A 15,851-nucleotide genomic window follows, 5' to 3' on the forward strand; every position below is an offset into this window, starting at 1 on the left:
GCCTTCCACTCATTCACCTTTCTTTGTGGACTTTTTGTCTTTTACCGACTCCTGTTCGGCCTTGCTCCCCCAGCTCTCTCTGTGCTCTGTCCCCCTGATATTCCTACAGGTCGCACAAGATCTGCCAGCAATCCTCTTATGGTTACACTGCCAAAATCTAGGCTCTCTGCTCACATTCAGTCTTTCATTCCGCTTTTCTCCTGCCTCTGGAACAAACTCCCCCACTCCCTTCAATCCCAATCCTCCCTCCAGGTCTTTAAAACAGCTGTTCACCACCATCTCTTATCTTCCTCCATCCAAAACCTTGATCTTTTCTATCCCCGCTGAAACACCCCAGATACACTTTTTTGAAATTCCAACTTCTTTCCTGGAAGAAAAGTGTTGATATGAAGAAAAGAAAAGTCCTTGCAGTGTTGATATGTTTTATACATCTCCCACCTCCCCCCAAGCCCTCCCCCTCCCACATTTCTCTCGATGTCCTTGCTCTCAAATGTTGTGTTTGTGTCCTTCCCCCACCCTCCCCATCTTGTGTTGCGCTCCTCTTATTTTGTGTTTTATGTGTCGGTTGACTTTTTGTGTGATTAGTGTTGTCTCTTTCACGAGCCTCGAGCTTGTTTCCCAAAAAAATTAAAAAAATCATCAACCTATCACTCACTCTAGTCACACTCACCACACTGTCTACAAACTCCTCAGAAAACAGGACACCAACACCATTCACGCCCTCCGGGCACCCTTGCCACACAAACTTGTATTTCTGTCCCCGCCTACCCTTCACCATTCTCACACCACTTCCCTTCCATCTCGTCTCCTGCACACAACATATGTCCACTCTTCTTATGACCAATACTTCCACCACTTCTCCTGATCTCCCTGTCATTGTCCCGAGATTCCATGTCCCAAACCTCAGAAACCGATCTCCACTTCGGGCTTTACGCTGCTGTGCTCATATTTAGTTGTAATTGTCATGGTTCCCTTTTTGAGGCAATGTTTTCATGGCCGGATGCCCTTCCTGACGCCAACCCTCTTCGTCGCCTCCTTCGACACGCAGGGATACGGTGTACCTATTCTAAACCAGGTTACACACAGGGAAACTGCGCTTTACTACGAAGCATTATTAACCCATCGGAGCTACATCCACAACAATACATATAAACACAGGTGCTAACAATCAGGATGATTAACCTCTCATCGTTGTGTATAAATGGCACCCACATGTGTTTTTTAATTCTGTCTCTGATGATGGGCTTGAGTGAGAGCTTGAAAAGTTAGACTGTTAAAACTTTCGTCCCAGTGATCGATTTTATTTTGTCCACAAGTATGGTTCCTTGGGATACAAGCCTTTTCATACATATGTATATATATATATATATGTGCATATTATATTTGTTTATCCTTTTTGTTGCAGATTTCATAACGAATCATCTGACAGATCATACCAAAGAAAGGTAACATTTTCACCTATTATTACTTGCGAAAATCAAAGATTTTTCAAGTATATTGCTTGGTCTTGTGCATTATTACTTGGCCAAAAAAATGTTTTTTGACAAGTATGTTGATCACTCTGGTGTGTGTGTGTGTGAGTGTGTGTGTGTGTGTGCGTGCGTGTGTGTGTTCGTCCGTCCATCCGTCCGCTCACTTATACTTGCCTACAGGTCACAATTTTAAACCGATCTTCATGAAACGCCACCAAATGGTCGAGTTCGTGGCCTGACAAAATCCTATATATTTTGATGTCAAAAGGTCAACATAGGCCAAAAGGTCAACAACCTTTTTTAATTTATAAAATCCTCATTTTACATCCGATTCACTTGAAATTTGAATAGGATTTTAATATCAGCTAACTGAAACCAACCACCAACTATTTTTAGATCAGCATAAGCCAAAAGGTCAACAAAGGCCAAAGGTCAACAACCATTTCAAATTTCTAAAATCTTCAATTTTAATCCGATTGACCTGAAATTTGAATAAGATTTTCATATCAGCAAACTGAATTCAACCACCCACTAGGTTTTAGATCAGCATCGGCCAAAAGGTCAACATAGGCCAAAGTTCATCAACATTTTCGAATTTCTAAAATCCTCCATTTTCATCTGATTGACCTCAAATTTTAAGAGGATTTGCATACCAGGTCACTGAATTCAACCACCAATTATTTTAGGTCATCATAGGCAACAACTTATTTTAGGAATTTCGCAAGTCTCGTGCTATGCACGACATATTTATTGTTGTATGTTTATTATTATTTTCTTTCATACAGCACTTCAATTGTTTCTATGTGGCTTTACAGGTTTTGTTACATGCTTCATGGCTCATGCTAATTTGTGTTTTTTTAAATCTGTATTCATAAAGAATCGCCTCTTAAGGCAGTTCAGCATTGGAGAAGACCACTTACAGAAATGTCAGCCCATACGAGGAGTGGATGAGAGTAAGTGAGGGGAGAGAAAAGCTCATATTCACTTAATTGCATGTACGAGTATAATTCAGTCATATTTAAATATAATAATACAGATTATAGATCAACAGGATCTTTAAATGTAGAGACCACTAACCCCACAATATGTGAATGAATTTAGATTTGCCATGGTGTCGGTGGTGTTTGAGTGCTTATTCTTTGTGGTTTGTCAATGAGAACAGGAGTGATTGTGGCTGTCGAAACTTTTTTAAATCTATGTAATAGTACAAACCTAGATGAATTTTCCCTCCGTTTAATGACTTTAAAACAAAAGCCAATTTTTCATTCATTTTAAAGATCATTTTTGTATCTTTTCGAGAGAGGGGAGTCAGAGTTTTGAATGTGATATTGAATGAATGAATGAATGATCGTTTTAAGGCCATTTTCCCCGCTAGATCGGGGGTTAGCCTTGCGGGCCCCATGACAATCATTGTTCCCTGTTTGAGGCAATGTTTTTATGGCCGGATGCCCTTCCTGACGCCAACCCTTGGTCGCCTCTTACGATGCGCAGGGATACGGTGCACCTATTCTAAACCGGGGTACACACCGGGATCATTCATCCCAGCGAGCTGGTACTCAATTTGCCGATCTCGGAAGGATGACAGGCTGAGTCAACCCCCCCTGGCGTTAATTCAGCGATCGACCCGGAATCGAACCCAGGATCCTAGGATCCCAAGCCGGCACCCTAACCGCTAAGCCAACACCAGGCAACGCTAAGCCAACACCAGGTGATATTGAATGGAGTTTAAAACTTCACAAGTTAAAGCACTCTTGTCCTCTCTTTGTGAATCTCAGACCATCATCATCCCAGTTTGCACAGTTTTTTAGTCTATTTCTGTTTTTTCAAGATTCTCTGCTGGATTGTTTCCTCCAACAATTATCGGAACACAGTTATACACCCAATTGACAGCAGTGGCAGGGAAAACCCCATTTGGTCTTCAAAAGCCTAAGAGTAGCATTAGTAGTAGTCGTAGTAGTAGTTGTAGTAGTAATTGTTTTATTCAACCAAACATAAACAAGTACAGATACATTCAAAGTAAATTGCTCCCATGCCAAATAAATAAATAAGACATTCTCCAGTGCACGACATTGCCGGGGCGCCTTCGGCATCCGGCGATGCCGCCATACAGCACATGGAGATGGATTTGGGAGGGAGCAGTGTCCAATAATTGATTGATTAATTGATTAATTGTGTAAATAAATAAAAAAATCGTAAAATAATTAATTCCTTAATCAATTTGCTATTAACATACCACCACAGCCTCATCCAAATCTGCAACTTTTTGAAAACTATTTCATTATGTGATTATTCGGGGAAAAAAATTAATCAATTAATTGATTCATCAATAAATCAAAAATACCCTTCACAGCCAAATCACTTGGTGCCTGAGATATTGCCCAGATGAGAAAGGAAATAAATAAGTACTTCATAAATCGATAATAATTAGGTAATTAATCAATTATTTGATTGATCAAAAAATAAAAGTACCATTTTTTCCAAAGCATTTGCCCACTATTGAGCCCAAATTTTAGCTTCCTAGCTCAAAGGATGGCTGAGATATCACCTGGACAAACAAGAAAGGCGTCGTGCAGAGCACGCTACTTGCAAAATCCACCCCACTCGTCACAAATGTTGCCATGGATACGTACATCAAGTTGTCCATTTCATTAAGATTAAAATTAATGATCTTAATCAATGCTCAGGTCAATCAGATGAAAATTGATTATCTTAAGATGAAAATTGATGATTTTCGAAGTTTGACCTTGAGTTGACCTTTGATCTTTTGACCTCAAAATAGTTGCTTTCCCAAATCAGTGATGCACTATGTAATTTCTGTTTAATTTTAAAGTTAATAAGATGAAAACTGACAATTTTTCAGATGGAAATTGGTGATTTTAGAAGTTGGACCTCAAGTTGACATTTGACCTTTTGACCTTAAAATAGTTGCTTTCCCAATTCAGTGAGGCAATATGCAATTGATCTTTAATTTTCAAGCTAATAAGTTGAAAACTGAAAATTTTTCAGATGGAAATTGATGATTTTAGAAGTTTGACCTCAATTTGACCTTTCACCTTTTGACCTTAAAATAGTTGGTTTCCCAATTCAGTGAGGCAATATGCAAATGCCCTTTAATTTTCAGGTTAATCAAATGAAATTGTTGTTTTTAGGAGTTTGACCATGACGACCTTTGACCTCAAATATATTTGGTTTCCCTAATTCAGTGATGCGCAATAAAATTGCTCTAATTTTCAGGTTAATCAGATGAAAATTGATGATTTTTCAGGTGAAAATTGATGATTTTAGAAGTTTGTCCTTGAGATGATCTTTGACATTTTAACCTTAAAAATAGTTGCTTTCCAAAATCAATGATGCATTATGTAATTGCTGTTTAAGTTAGGTACAGCCGAGCAGAACAGTCATGTACACACTGGCTAAGTTACAGAACCAATCAGTGGGGCAGAACTAAACTTACACACTGAAGGAGACAATAGAGAAGAGAAGCCAATAGAGAAGGAGACGAAATGGGCAGGATGGAAACAAACAATTTACCAAAGAAAGCAAACACATATGTACAAAGCACAGTAATCAATAATGAAACACATATGTTCAGGCACAGCAAACAATCAAGTAAAATAAAAAGACACAAAATATTAGATTCTAACCCTTAGCACTTATCTACGGACTTACTTAAGTACTTACACATACGACACTACGGTCTTACTTAAGCCAGCAGAATCATACGGAAGAAGTGTAGGTAGGACGAGAACATAGAGAGACAGAGCAAGGCATTGGGTCAGCCTTTGGCTTACACTGGCGCATGTCGATGGACGAGGGGGCCTGTCTGAGCACATTTACTGACGAAATAATTGACATAATTGACGAGGGAACGACGATGTGTCATGGATGCACGTTCACCTGGGGGCGGTTCCATAAATGTCACTATATATATATCCATATTATATTCTCTGTAGGTGATTCTGTCTGTGGAATGCCTGTCCAGGGGTGTGGCTTCCTCCGTTGAGAGAGTAGCTCCACCCATTCTGGAAGACGATTCAAAAACAAATATGCACCATTTTATTTACTCGCATAGCTCTGAGGCCTGTTTTGTTAGGCCAGTGGTGTCTTGCTCTCTCACAGTTTTATTTCAACTCTAATTCGATATCTCATTTCATTTTTAACAGTCGCTAACATGGCTTTAGACTCAGTTGAAAAAAAACGAGAATAAAATCCGATAAAAAAAGAACAAAATGCATTTTCAAAGTCCTATAACATAAAGGCCATTGACACTCTCTCACACCTTTATCTCCACTATAACTCTCCATCTGATTTCATTTGTATCGATGGTTTTAGACTGATGAGTTTAAATTGATTGATTGATTAGATTGAGACCTCAAACGCGTCCTCAAACGTATTTTTGACTCGAATGTCTCAAGAAACTCATTTTGCAATAAATGTTCGTTTCCCATAAATCGTACACTTTTCAAAATCCAATCTCACCCCTCCCCTCCAAATCTTCCCCATCACCCATCTCTGTCAAATCTTCCCCTTGCCCCTCCCCCCCAAATCTTCCCAAACACCCATCCCTTTCAAATCTCCCCCCCTGCCCCTTCCCTCCTAAACTCCCCCCACACCCCTCCCCTCCGAGACTCTCCCTCACTCCTCCCCTCCTAGACTCCCCTCTCACCCCTCCTCCTCAAAGCGTCCTCCCCGCTTCTTCCCCCTTCCAACTTTCACCTTCATCTTCCTCAACCTTCTGCCTCACTCTTCCCCCTCCTCAAATAACACCTCACTGCGCCTCACCCAAACACCATCAAACCTTTTGTCCGCCCCATTCTTCCCTTTCTCCAAGCTATTCTGTAATCTCTGACACACCTGCAACAGCTCTCCCTACCTCTTCCTCCTCTTCCACATCCTGCCCTACCCCCCCCCCCTGTTCTGTATCCGATGCTCCCCCTTCCTCTTCCTTAACAGTATGGACCTCAAACATCCGGGGCCTTCGCTCAAACTTAACTGATCTCTCCATACAGGTTGCTTCTGACAAACCAGACGTGATCTGCTTAACAGAAACCTTCCTCCTTCATGATGTCCTTGGTATCTCTTGGTATCCTTGGTATCTCTCCCAGGTTACTCCCTCCTCCGGTATGATAGACCTGAGCCTCGTCCTGGAGGTGGGGTTGCTATCTTTATAAAAAACTCTCTTCCTCACTCGCCCTGCACTGCCCTCTCTCCACCTCACCCCCAGGAATACCTTTGGCTACGGCTTCCCCTTCGCTCCCACCTTTTGTTCATATGCATGTTGTACCGTCCACCAAACAGTGATGACTCCATCTACATCTCGCTGTCTGATAATATGGACCAACTTCTATCTACCCATCCCAACTCTCTCTTCCTCATATGTGGTGATTTCAACTGTCACCCTGCCAGTTGGCTGGGGGTGGGTACCTCTCTCACCAGCTATGGCTCTTCAGCAAAGGACTTCTGTGACTCACTGGGACTGACACAATCTGTCAATTTCCCAACCCGGATCTCAGTCAACGGAGAATCTTCTCTTCTGGACTTGGTTATGACTAACTTCCCTGAAAATGTCTGCTGCTCTTCTTCTGCTCCAATCGGCTCTTCTGATCATGTGCTTGTTAAAGTGGACATCTCTCTGACCATTTTCAGAGAGCCTCCTCAGCGTCGACGAGTCTGGCATTTCACTCAGGCCAACTGGCACGGTCTTCAAGCAGCCATCAACCATCTGGACTGGTCTCCCATCTCTACTGCCTCTGACATCAACTCATCCTGTGAATTCTTCCAAAGTAAATTGCTCTCTCTCATGCACAGATTTATCCCTTCTCGTCTTCAGTTGTCATACCCTTCCTCCCGTCCATGGTACACGGAATCTTGTGGTGAGGCTATTGCCCAGAAACAACTTGCTTTCGTCTCCTGGAAAGCAAATCCAACAGAAGGAAATCTCATTTCCTTTCACAAAGCCCGAAACAAGTGTGTGTCCACCCTCAGGAGAGCCAGGAAACAATATCTCTCCGTCCTCAGGACCGAACTCTCTTATCTGTCTCCCTCTTCCAAATCCTGGTGGCGTCTGGTAAAATCTGTTTCTGGTGTTTGTTCCCCCTCCATCCCCTCCCTCACCTTAAATGGCCACACGGCTCACTCCGCACGTGAAAAAGCCGAATGCCTCAACTCTGTGTTTGCCTCTAAATCTTGTGTCCCAAACCCATCCCTCTCTGTACCCACCGTACCCAGTCGTACCCAGCTGCTCCTGGACTCTGTGTCCTTTCCTCCTGACAAGGTGGAAAAGTGTCTGTCAACCCTCGACTCTGATTCTGCAACTGGACCTGACGGCATCAGCCCACGGGTCCTAAAATCATGTTCTTCCGCTCTTTCACTCCCTCTCTCTGTTCTCTTCACCCTCTCTTTTGCTCAAGGTCATCTTCCATCTGCTTGGAAATCTGCCAACAATCACCGCTTTGCACAAAAAAGGTGCAAAAACAGATCCCAGCAACTACAGACCAATCAGCCTTCTCCCAATTATCAGCAAGGTCATGGAATCCATCATTGCTTCAGATATGAAATCTTTCCTCTTCTCCAATGGCTTGATCTCTGATCATCAATTTGGTTTCAGACCTGGACACTCCACTCTGGACATGCTGCTTCTGCTTTCTCAACAATGGATGGAGGTCCTCAATGCCAAACTGGAAATTAGAGCAGTCTCCCTTGACATATCACGTGCCTTCGATACAGTCTGGCACCCCGCTCTGCTCACCAAACTCTCCTCTTTTGGTATCCATGGAAATCTCCACGCATGGCTGGCGGGACTGCCTCTCTAGTCGTAGTCAACGTGTGGCCCTGAATGGGTTTCTCTCATCTCCTCTTCCTGTTCAGGCTGGAGTTCCCCAAGGCAGTGTTCTGGGCCCTGTGCTTTTTCTGGTCTTCATCAATGATCTCTCTGACTCTCTTGAAAATCCTCTCTATCTCTTTGCTGACGACTCTACTCTCTGTCGCTCCATTCTTCATCCCTCAGATCGGCAGTCTGCAGCCTCCTCACTCTCTGCAGACCTTGACAAAATCACAGACTGGGCCAACAAGTGGAACATGTCTTTCAATCCTGACAAATCTCACACTCTTACGATGTCTCTCCGAAAAGACCGACTGGACAACCCTCCCATCCACTTTCTGAATAATCCTCTCCAAGAAGTTCTGTCACTCAAGCTTTTGGGTCTCACTATCTGCCATGATCTTTCCTGGAAAAACCACATTTCAAATCTGGCCTCCAAAGCCAGTCGACGACTGGGCATCCTCCGTCGTGCGAAGTCCTTCCTTGGCACACCTGAGCTCCTCACCACATACAAGGCTTTCATCCGCAGCTCAATGGAATACTGCTCTCCCCTCTGGGCTGGTGCTCCTGCCTCACACCTAGCTCGCCTTCTCGCTGTTGAAACCAAAGCATTCAGAATCATTGGAATCTCCCGCGATGAAGCTAACTCCAAGGGCCTCTCACTCACTCACCGCAGGCAGGTTGGTGGTCTTTCCGTCTTCTACCGACTCCTCTCTGGCCTTGCCCCCCCAGCTCTCTCTGGGCTCTGTCCCGCAAATATTCCTACAGGTTGCACAAGATCTGCCTGCAACCCTCTTTTGGTTAAACTGCCAAAATCAAGACTCTCTGCTCACCTTCACTCCTTCATTCCTCTTTTCTCCCGCCTCTGGAACAAACTCCCTCACTCTCTTCAATCCCACTCCACCCTCCAAGTCTTTAAAACAGCTGTTCACCACCATCTCTTATCTTCCCCCATCCAAAACCTTGATCTTTTCTACCCCCGCTAATTTCACCCCAATTCCACTTTTTGAAATACCAACTTCTGTCCTGGAAGTCCTTGGTGTCCTTGTGCTTTATACTTCTCCCTCCCCCCCCCTTCCCATGCCTCCTCCCCCCTCCCCCCCCCTTCCCATGCCTCCTCCCCCCGGGCCCTCTCCCTTCCACACATCTCCCTGCTCTCGGATGTTGTGTTTGTGTGCTTCCCCTTTTCTCCCCATCTTGTCTTCCGCTCCCTCTTTTTGTGTATTTTGTTTGTCTGGTCGATTTGTTTGTGAAGTAAATGTTAGCTCTTTCACGAGCCTCGATTCAGTATACAAAAAAAAACAAAAACAAAAACTGATTATACTGATTAGACTGACAACTGATTCGACTGATTAGTTAGCAATAATTGAGAACATTCACGCACAAGGGAAATTGCCGAGATATATTTTAAAAAAATCGTGGCGCGGTCTGTCACACACCGTCTAAAATAACAGACAGGAAAATGGCGAGATATATGTGAAAGGTTTCCGATATATTCAAGTTTAAAATGAAGTCACCCGTGACTGATGTGCATTTTAAGACTCAATCAACACGTCTTCGATCATAAATTATTTTTGAAGAAACAAAGGTACATTTTTATTACAACTCAAGCAAAGGAAACTGCCTGTTTCGTTCGGAGCGATTATGCACGATTATACACCGCCCAAACAAGATGCGTTTCAGAGCTAAAGGAAATACAATCGTGAAATCTTTAAGGAAATATTTTTTTGTCTTCGCACGAGTTTTCAAGGCTGCATCGTGTTCACATCCAGGATTAATAAACAAACTCCATTTCACATGTGCATGGACATGTAATTCACAGATGTAAAATAAATAAATAAACACAGACGGGAAATTGCCGAGAGATATTTTTTCGTTCTTATTTTATAAGCTATGTGCACGTACACTTTAAAGAAGTTTTTTTTGAAATCTTTAATTCAAAAAGATTCATTTTGTATGCTGTAGCGAAAAGAGTAACTTTGGTTTTCGTGGGACAGAAAGGTGCAATGTAATGTTCTCATTCATACACCGTCCAAAAGACTTTTTCTCCAGGGACTTTTCCATTTGAGCTGTATTCTTTATATCGTCGGAATGTTTCATTCTTTAGACGTAGTCACAATAAAAAGTTGCAATTGGGTACTCTGCACTGGGGGAAACAGGAGCATTGTTTACATGTCGCCACTCGCGTTTTTAAATGCGGTCTCCAAAATGAATAAAATAATGAGGTAACGGAATGAGACCGCCAATGAACGTTACACAGACGGATGCTGAGCAACAAAGACATTGGAAGGTAATGTGTGCTCAGCAAACATATGCAAGAGCAGCTGTAACTAATCCGGATGAAGTATCGGATAATGTTGTTGAAGATCATCATTGCGGTGCGAGTGCGATGACGTCACCATGCGTGTACTGTCCTGCGAAACATTTCACAAATGAATGAACAGGACAAGGGGCGGAATTACATTGTGTTGCTCCAAGAGAAAAGTTCTAATATTTGCAGTACCTGCTCGATTGGAACAACTGCCGGAATGAGGGGCCGGAGGAGACTGGGGGTGTGGGGGAGGAGACTGGGGGGGGGGGGGTGAGAGGAGACTGGGGGGAGGGGGTGAGAGGAGACTGGGGTGGGGGGGGGGGATTGAAGACTGAGGTGAGAGAGGACACTCGGGGGTGGGAGAGGAGACGGGGGGGGGGGGGGGGGGGAGAGGAGACTGGGGTTGGGGGGGAGAGGGGATTGGGGGGGGGGAAAGGAGACTGGGGGAGGGGGAGAGAAGCATAGTGGGGGGGGGGGGGGGGGAGAGGGGACTGGGGGAGGGGGAGAGGAGTGAGGAGGAGTTAGAAAGGAATGAGGAGAGAGGAGTATCGCGACCCCCACTCTCCCCCATGTGAGTGACCCACTCTCCCTCATGTGTGTGACCCACTGTCCCCCGTGTGTGTGACACACTCTCCCCCGTGTGTGTGACCCACTCTCCCCCGTGTGTGTGACCCACTCTCCCCCGTGTGTGTGACCCACTCTCCCCCGTGTGTGTGACCCACTCCCACCCATGTGATGTGACCCACTCTCCCCCGTGTGTGTGACCCACTCCCACCCATGTGATGTGACCCACCCCCACGTGTCTGACCCACCCCCACGTGCCTGACCCACCCCCATGTATGTGACCCACCCGCACATGTGTGACCCACCCCCCCATGTATGACCCTCCTCCCCATGTGTGACACCCCCCCCCCTCGTGTATGAGCCACTCCCCCCCCCCCCACCCCGTGTGTGACCCTCTCCCACGTGTGTGACCCACTCCCGTGTGTGTCCCAGTGGATCTGATCAATTGCCAGTTACCATTTTGTGAAACTGAATTGCAGCATCTGAATGAAGATGTCCACACGTCCATGTCCGTGGGAATCCCACGGGTGACCCCACCGGTATAAAAATAAAAGGCAATGTCTTTCCATCAGTCACAGTGTGTGTGTGTGTGTGTGTGTGTGTGTGTGTGTGTGTGTGTGTGTGTGTGTGTGCGTGCGTGCGTGTGTGTGTGTGTGTGTGTGTGTGTGTGTGTGTGTGTGTGTGTGTGTGTGTGTGTGTGTGTGTGTGTGTGTGTGTGTGTGTGTGTGTGTCTCCTCCATAACTCCAAAACCATGAAAGTTAGTGGCCCCAAACCTTGCTTGCATAATTACCGAACTCTAACGGAGTGCATGAATGAAAACTGTGTTTAAATAGCCATAATATATTGTTATGTCGATGTGGTAGTGATATGTAGAGCAGATAGATCTGAGTAGGTAACATGCTTCGTGTGTTGCGGTAAGGAAAACTTCCTGTAATAAGTTCTTCATGTGTAGGCGTTTTGTCGGGTAAGGAGTATACTTGTGAACCTACCAGGAGGTTCATGTGTTAAGTAGAGTTAGGGATTAAAGAGTAGCGCCCCTGTGTGTCCTCACCTGGTTAGCCAAACCTTTGTCCCTTTTGGCACCGCAACCACATAGACATTCCGACAGGTCCTTAGCGCAACACTAAATAACGCCCTTCCCTGTCATGACTGTGAAAGAGAACCGGCAAAAGGAAACCAGGCCAGCACACCGCCGCATGGCCGCCGCCATTTGCACCTCCGATGGGCCTAACCAGATTGAGTGCCATGTGCTATGACCACACCACAGGCCTGTGATTCGGTGGAGGACACTGATTGGGTGGCGCGCCAAGGCTGACGTCACCGCCGTGGAGTGATACGAGGGGTGGCAGGACTTTATGTGAGTGAGTTGCGCGGCAGTTGGTTCAGAGCAGATGCGCAGCAGTTGTGCAGCAGTTGGTTCAGAGCAGTTGCGCGGAAGTTGGTTCAGAGCAGTTGCGCGGCAGTTGGTTCAGAGCAGTTGCGTGGCAGTTGGTTCAGAGCAGTTGAGTGGCAGTGGGTCTTGCACCGATTGAGTATTGAGACGCAGTAAAGTGAGTGAGTTGGCAAGCAGATGAATTGGCCAGCAGTAGAGTTTGGACAGGGAGAGAATTGTGAGAGTTGCTTCATTGGCTTGAACTTGGCTCGAAGCGGCACTTGGCGTGCAGTGGACTCGCGCTCTCTTTCCCCCTTTGCCGTCCTTCGTCGTTCTGTGTTTGTGCTCGAGTTGAGGGTCGACCTTGTGTGGAGCTCACTGGCCTGCGTGACGCGTGGTGCTTGGTGCATGGACCTCGTGGGCGGCGAGAGGATCGGAGCTTGGAACGGGGCCTACCTCATGTGCAAACGATCGGAGCGTGGAGCGGGGCCTGGTGGCGCGCGAGCGCGGCCGTGTTACATGCAAGACTACAGACAGATAAGAATGCACACTACATTACCTTTCCCAATTACACGACGAACGTGTTCTTTTTATTAATTCATATTCCCTCATCTCGTTTCTGAAATCTTTCGAGTGGGGATGTCCCGATTAGGATATTTGTTACCGGCGCGTGCTTTTTCCTGTCCTTGCCTTTTTCCTTTAATAAACCCTTGTATTATTTTGCATCCCCTGTTAAACCTGTGCCCGTTTGAGTTAATCCCCTTACAGGACCGGAGCTACGTCGGTGCGCTGGAGGTAAGCTTTTGCTGCAGCCTCCATTTTCCTTCTTCCTCCCGCGCGACATATAGCCGTATCCATGTTTGGTAGTTGCCTCCGAATAAGACCGTTTAGGCCATCCACGACTCTGGTGTTAACCGGAGTTGAGCAACAATATACTGGTGGCCATATTGAATTGAAAATAAAAATGTAAAAAGCCTTCTTCTCCAGAAATGCTAAACAGATCAATGTGAAGTTTCATACATATGATCAACTAGCCATGGGGAATATAGTTAAATTTTCTTTTTCATATACATCTTAATTGATGTAATTTAGCCTTCATGTGCACAAAAGTGGTCCTAATAATCAATCGACAAGAAATATGTCATGTATAGCACGATACTTGCGAAATCCCTAAAATAAGTTGTTGGCCGATGATGACCTCAAAAATAATTGGTGGTTGAATTCAGTAACAAGATAGGCAAATTCTCTTCAAATTTTAAGTTAACGGGATGAAAATTGAGGATTTTTAGAAATTTTTGCCTATGTTGACCTCAAAAATACTTTGTAGTTTAATTCAATGTCCAGATATGCAATTTCTCTGAAAACTTCAAGTCAATCGGATGAAAATTGAGGATTTTAGAAATTCAGCCGATGTTGGTTGACCTTTTGGCCTATGTTGACCTCAAAAATAGTTGGGGGTTGATTTAATGACCAAATATGCAAATCCTTTTTGAAATTTGAAATCGATCGGATGAAAATTGAGTATTTTAGAAATTTGGCCTCTGTTGACCTTTTGGCATATGTTGACCTCAAAAAAGTTGGTGGTTGAATTCAGTAACCATACATGCAAATCCTTTAAAAATATCAAGTCAATTGGATGAAAATTTAAGATTTTAGAAATTTGGCCTATGTTGACCCTTTGGCCGATGTTGACCTAAAATATAAATAGTGGTTGAACTCAATGACCAGACATGCAAATATTCTTCAAATTTCAAGTCAATTGGATGAAAATTGAGGATTTTAGAAATGTAAAAAAAAATTGGTTGACCTTTTGCCTGTGTTGACCATTTGGCCTATGTTGATCTCCGAAATAGTTGGTGGTTGAATTACGTTTGCTGATATTAAGTCCTATTCAAATTTCAAGTCAATCAGATGAAGATTGAGGATTTTTCGAAATCTGAAAAAAGTGGTTGACCGTTGGCCTATGTTGATCTCAAAAATAGTTGGTGGTGGAATTCAGTTCGTTGATATTAAAATCCGATTCAAATTTCAAGTCAAGCAGATGAAAATTGAGAATTTTATAAATTTGAAAAAAAGTGGTTTACCTTTCGCTTAAGTTGACCTTGTGATCTATGTTGATCTGAAACATAGTTGTTGGTTGAATTCAGTTTGCTGATATGAAAATCCTATTCCAATTTCAAGTCAATCGGATAAAAATTAAGGATTTTAGAAATTTGAAAAAAAGTGGTTGTGAAGGTTAATTATTATTGACACGCTGGATTTTCAATAACATTTTATCCTCCAATTCATTTCCATCCTCAAGATTTTAAGATGTTCAACAGACATTCGCTGACGCTCATTCTCACTCACTACGTTTGTTCGCTGTTAGTCGGCGCATTCAAGACACCCCATTCTCCGACTACTTGTGGTGGAAGGGAAATTGTGGGAAGAGGAATTAGGGAGGAGAAGGACAGGGAGAAATGAGCAAAGGGGGAATTGGGGAGGGTAAGGGGAGGCAGTAATGGTGGAAGGGAAATTGGGGGAAGGGGAATTAGGGAGGAGAAGGAGAGGGAGAAATGGAGAGGGGGGAATTGGGGAGGGGGACTGCATTTGATTATACTCACTAAGTGGACCAATTAATATTTGTTTGTTTTCTTTTAGGGAATAATTAAATTTCTTATAACTGACGAGTTTTGACGAGCAGAGGAAGAAGTTCAAGGAGTGGCAGAAGGCGAAGGGTACGGGAGCAGAAACAGCAGAGCATGAAAGTTATAAGGCAGCCAAGAAGGCTGCAAAGAAAGAGGTAGGAAAGGCGCAGGAGGCATGTAGGAAAATGTTTGGAGAACGCTTGGATTCGGAAGAGGGTCAGAGAGCGGTATTCAGGATTGGAAAGCACATAGCGAAAGAGATGTGTGATGTGATGGGGGTGAGTTGCTTGAAGGATGAAGTGGGACAAATCGTCGACCCAGATATAATTAAAGGAAGATGGAAAAGATATATGGAAATGCTGTTGAATACAGAGAATGAATCGAATGAACTCTCTATGGCAACATAGAGAGTAACCCAGTTTTAGGACCGGCAGAGAAGATAACTGAGAAGGAAGTTGAGGAAGCGATAAAAGCAATGAAGAGTAGAAAAGCGGGAGGGGCGACGGGAGTTGTGGGAGATATGTTGAAGGCAGCAGGAAGTTGGGGTGTGAAGAGAATGACAGAGATCTGTAATCTTGTGGTGAAAGAAGGCCGCATTCCAGTGGATTGGGAACTGAGTACCCTCATCCCTCTATACAAGGGGAAAAGTGACCATCTGGAGTGTGGCTCGTACCGAGCGATAAA

General features: G+C 44.3%; 1 protein-coding gene across 1 annotated transcript in view; it reads left to right on the top strand.

Moving 5' to 3' along the window:
- LOC137413105 (rap guanine nucleotide exchange factor 4-like) overlaps positions 1-15,851 on the top strand; it is a 291,223-nt gene that overhangs the window by 68,652 nt on the left and 206,720 nt on the right. Inside the window, exons 6-7 of the mRNA XM_078782642.1 lie at positions 1,406-1,445; positions 2,350-2,425. Coding sequence (XP_078638768.1) covers positions 1,406-1,445; positions 2,350-2,425 — 116 coding nt within the window. The remainder of the gene's footprint in view (positions 1-1,405; positions 1,446-2,349; positions 2,426-15,851) is intronic.

This window comes from Myxine glutinosa, chromosome 7, assembly GCF_964187855.1.
Source record: "Myxine glutinosa chromosome 7, kmMyxGlut1.1, whole genome shotgun sequence".
Lineage (NCBI taxonomy): Eukaryota > Metazoa > Chordata > Myxini > Myxiniformes > Myxinidae > Myxine > Myxine glutinosa.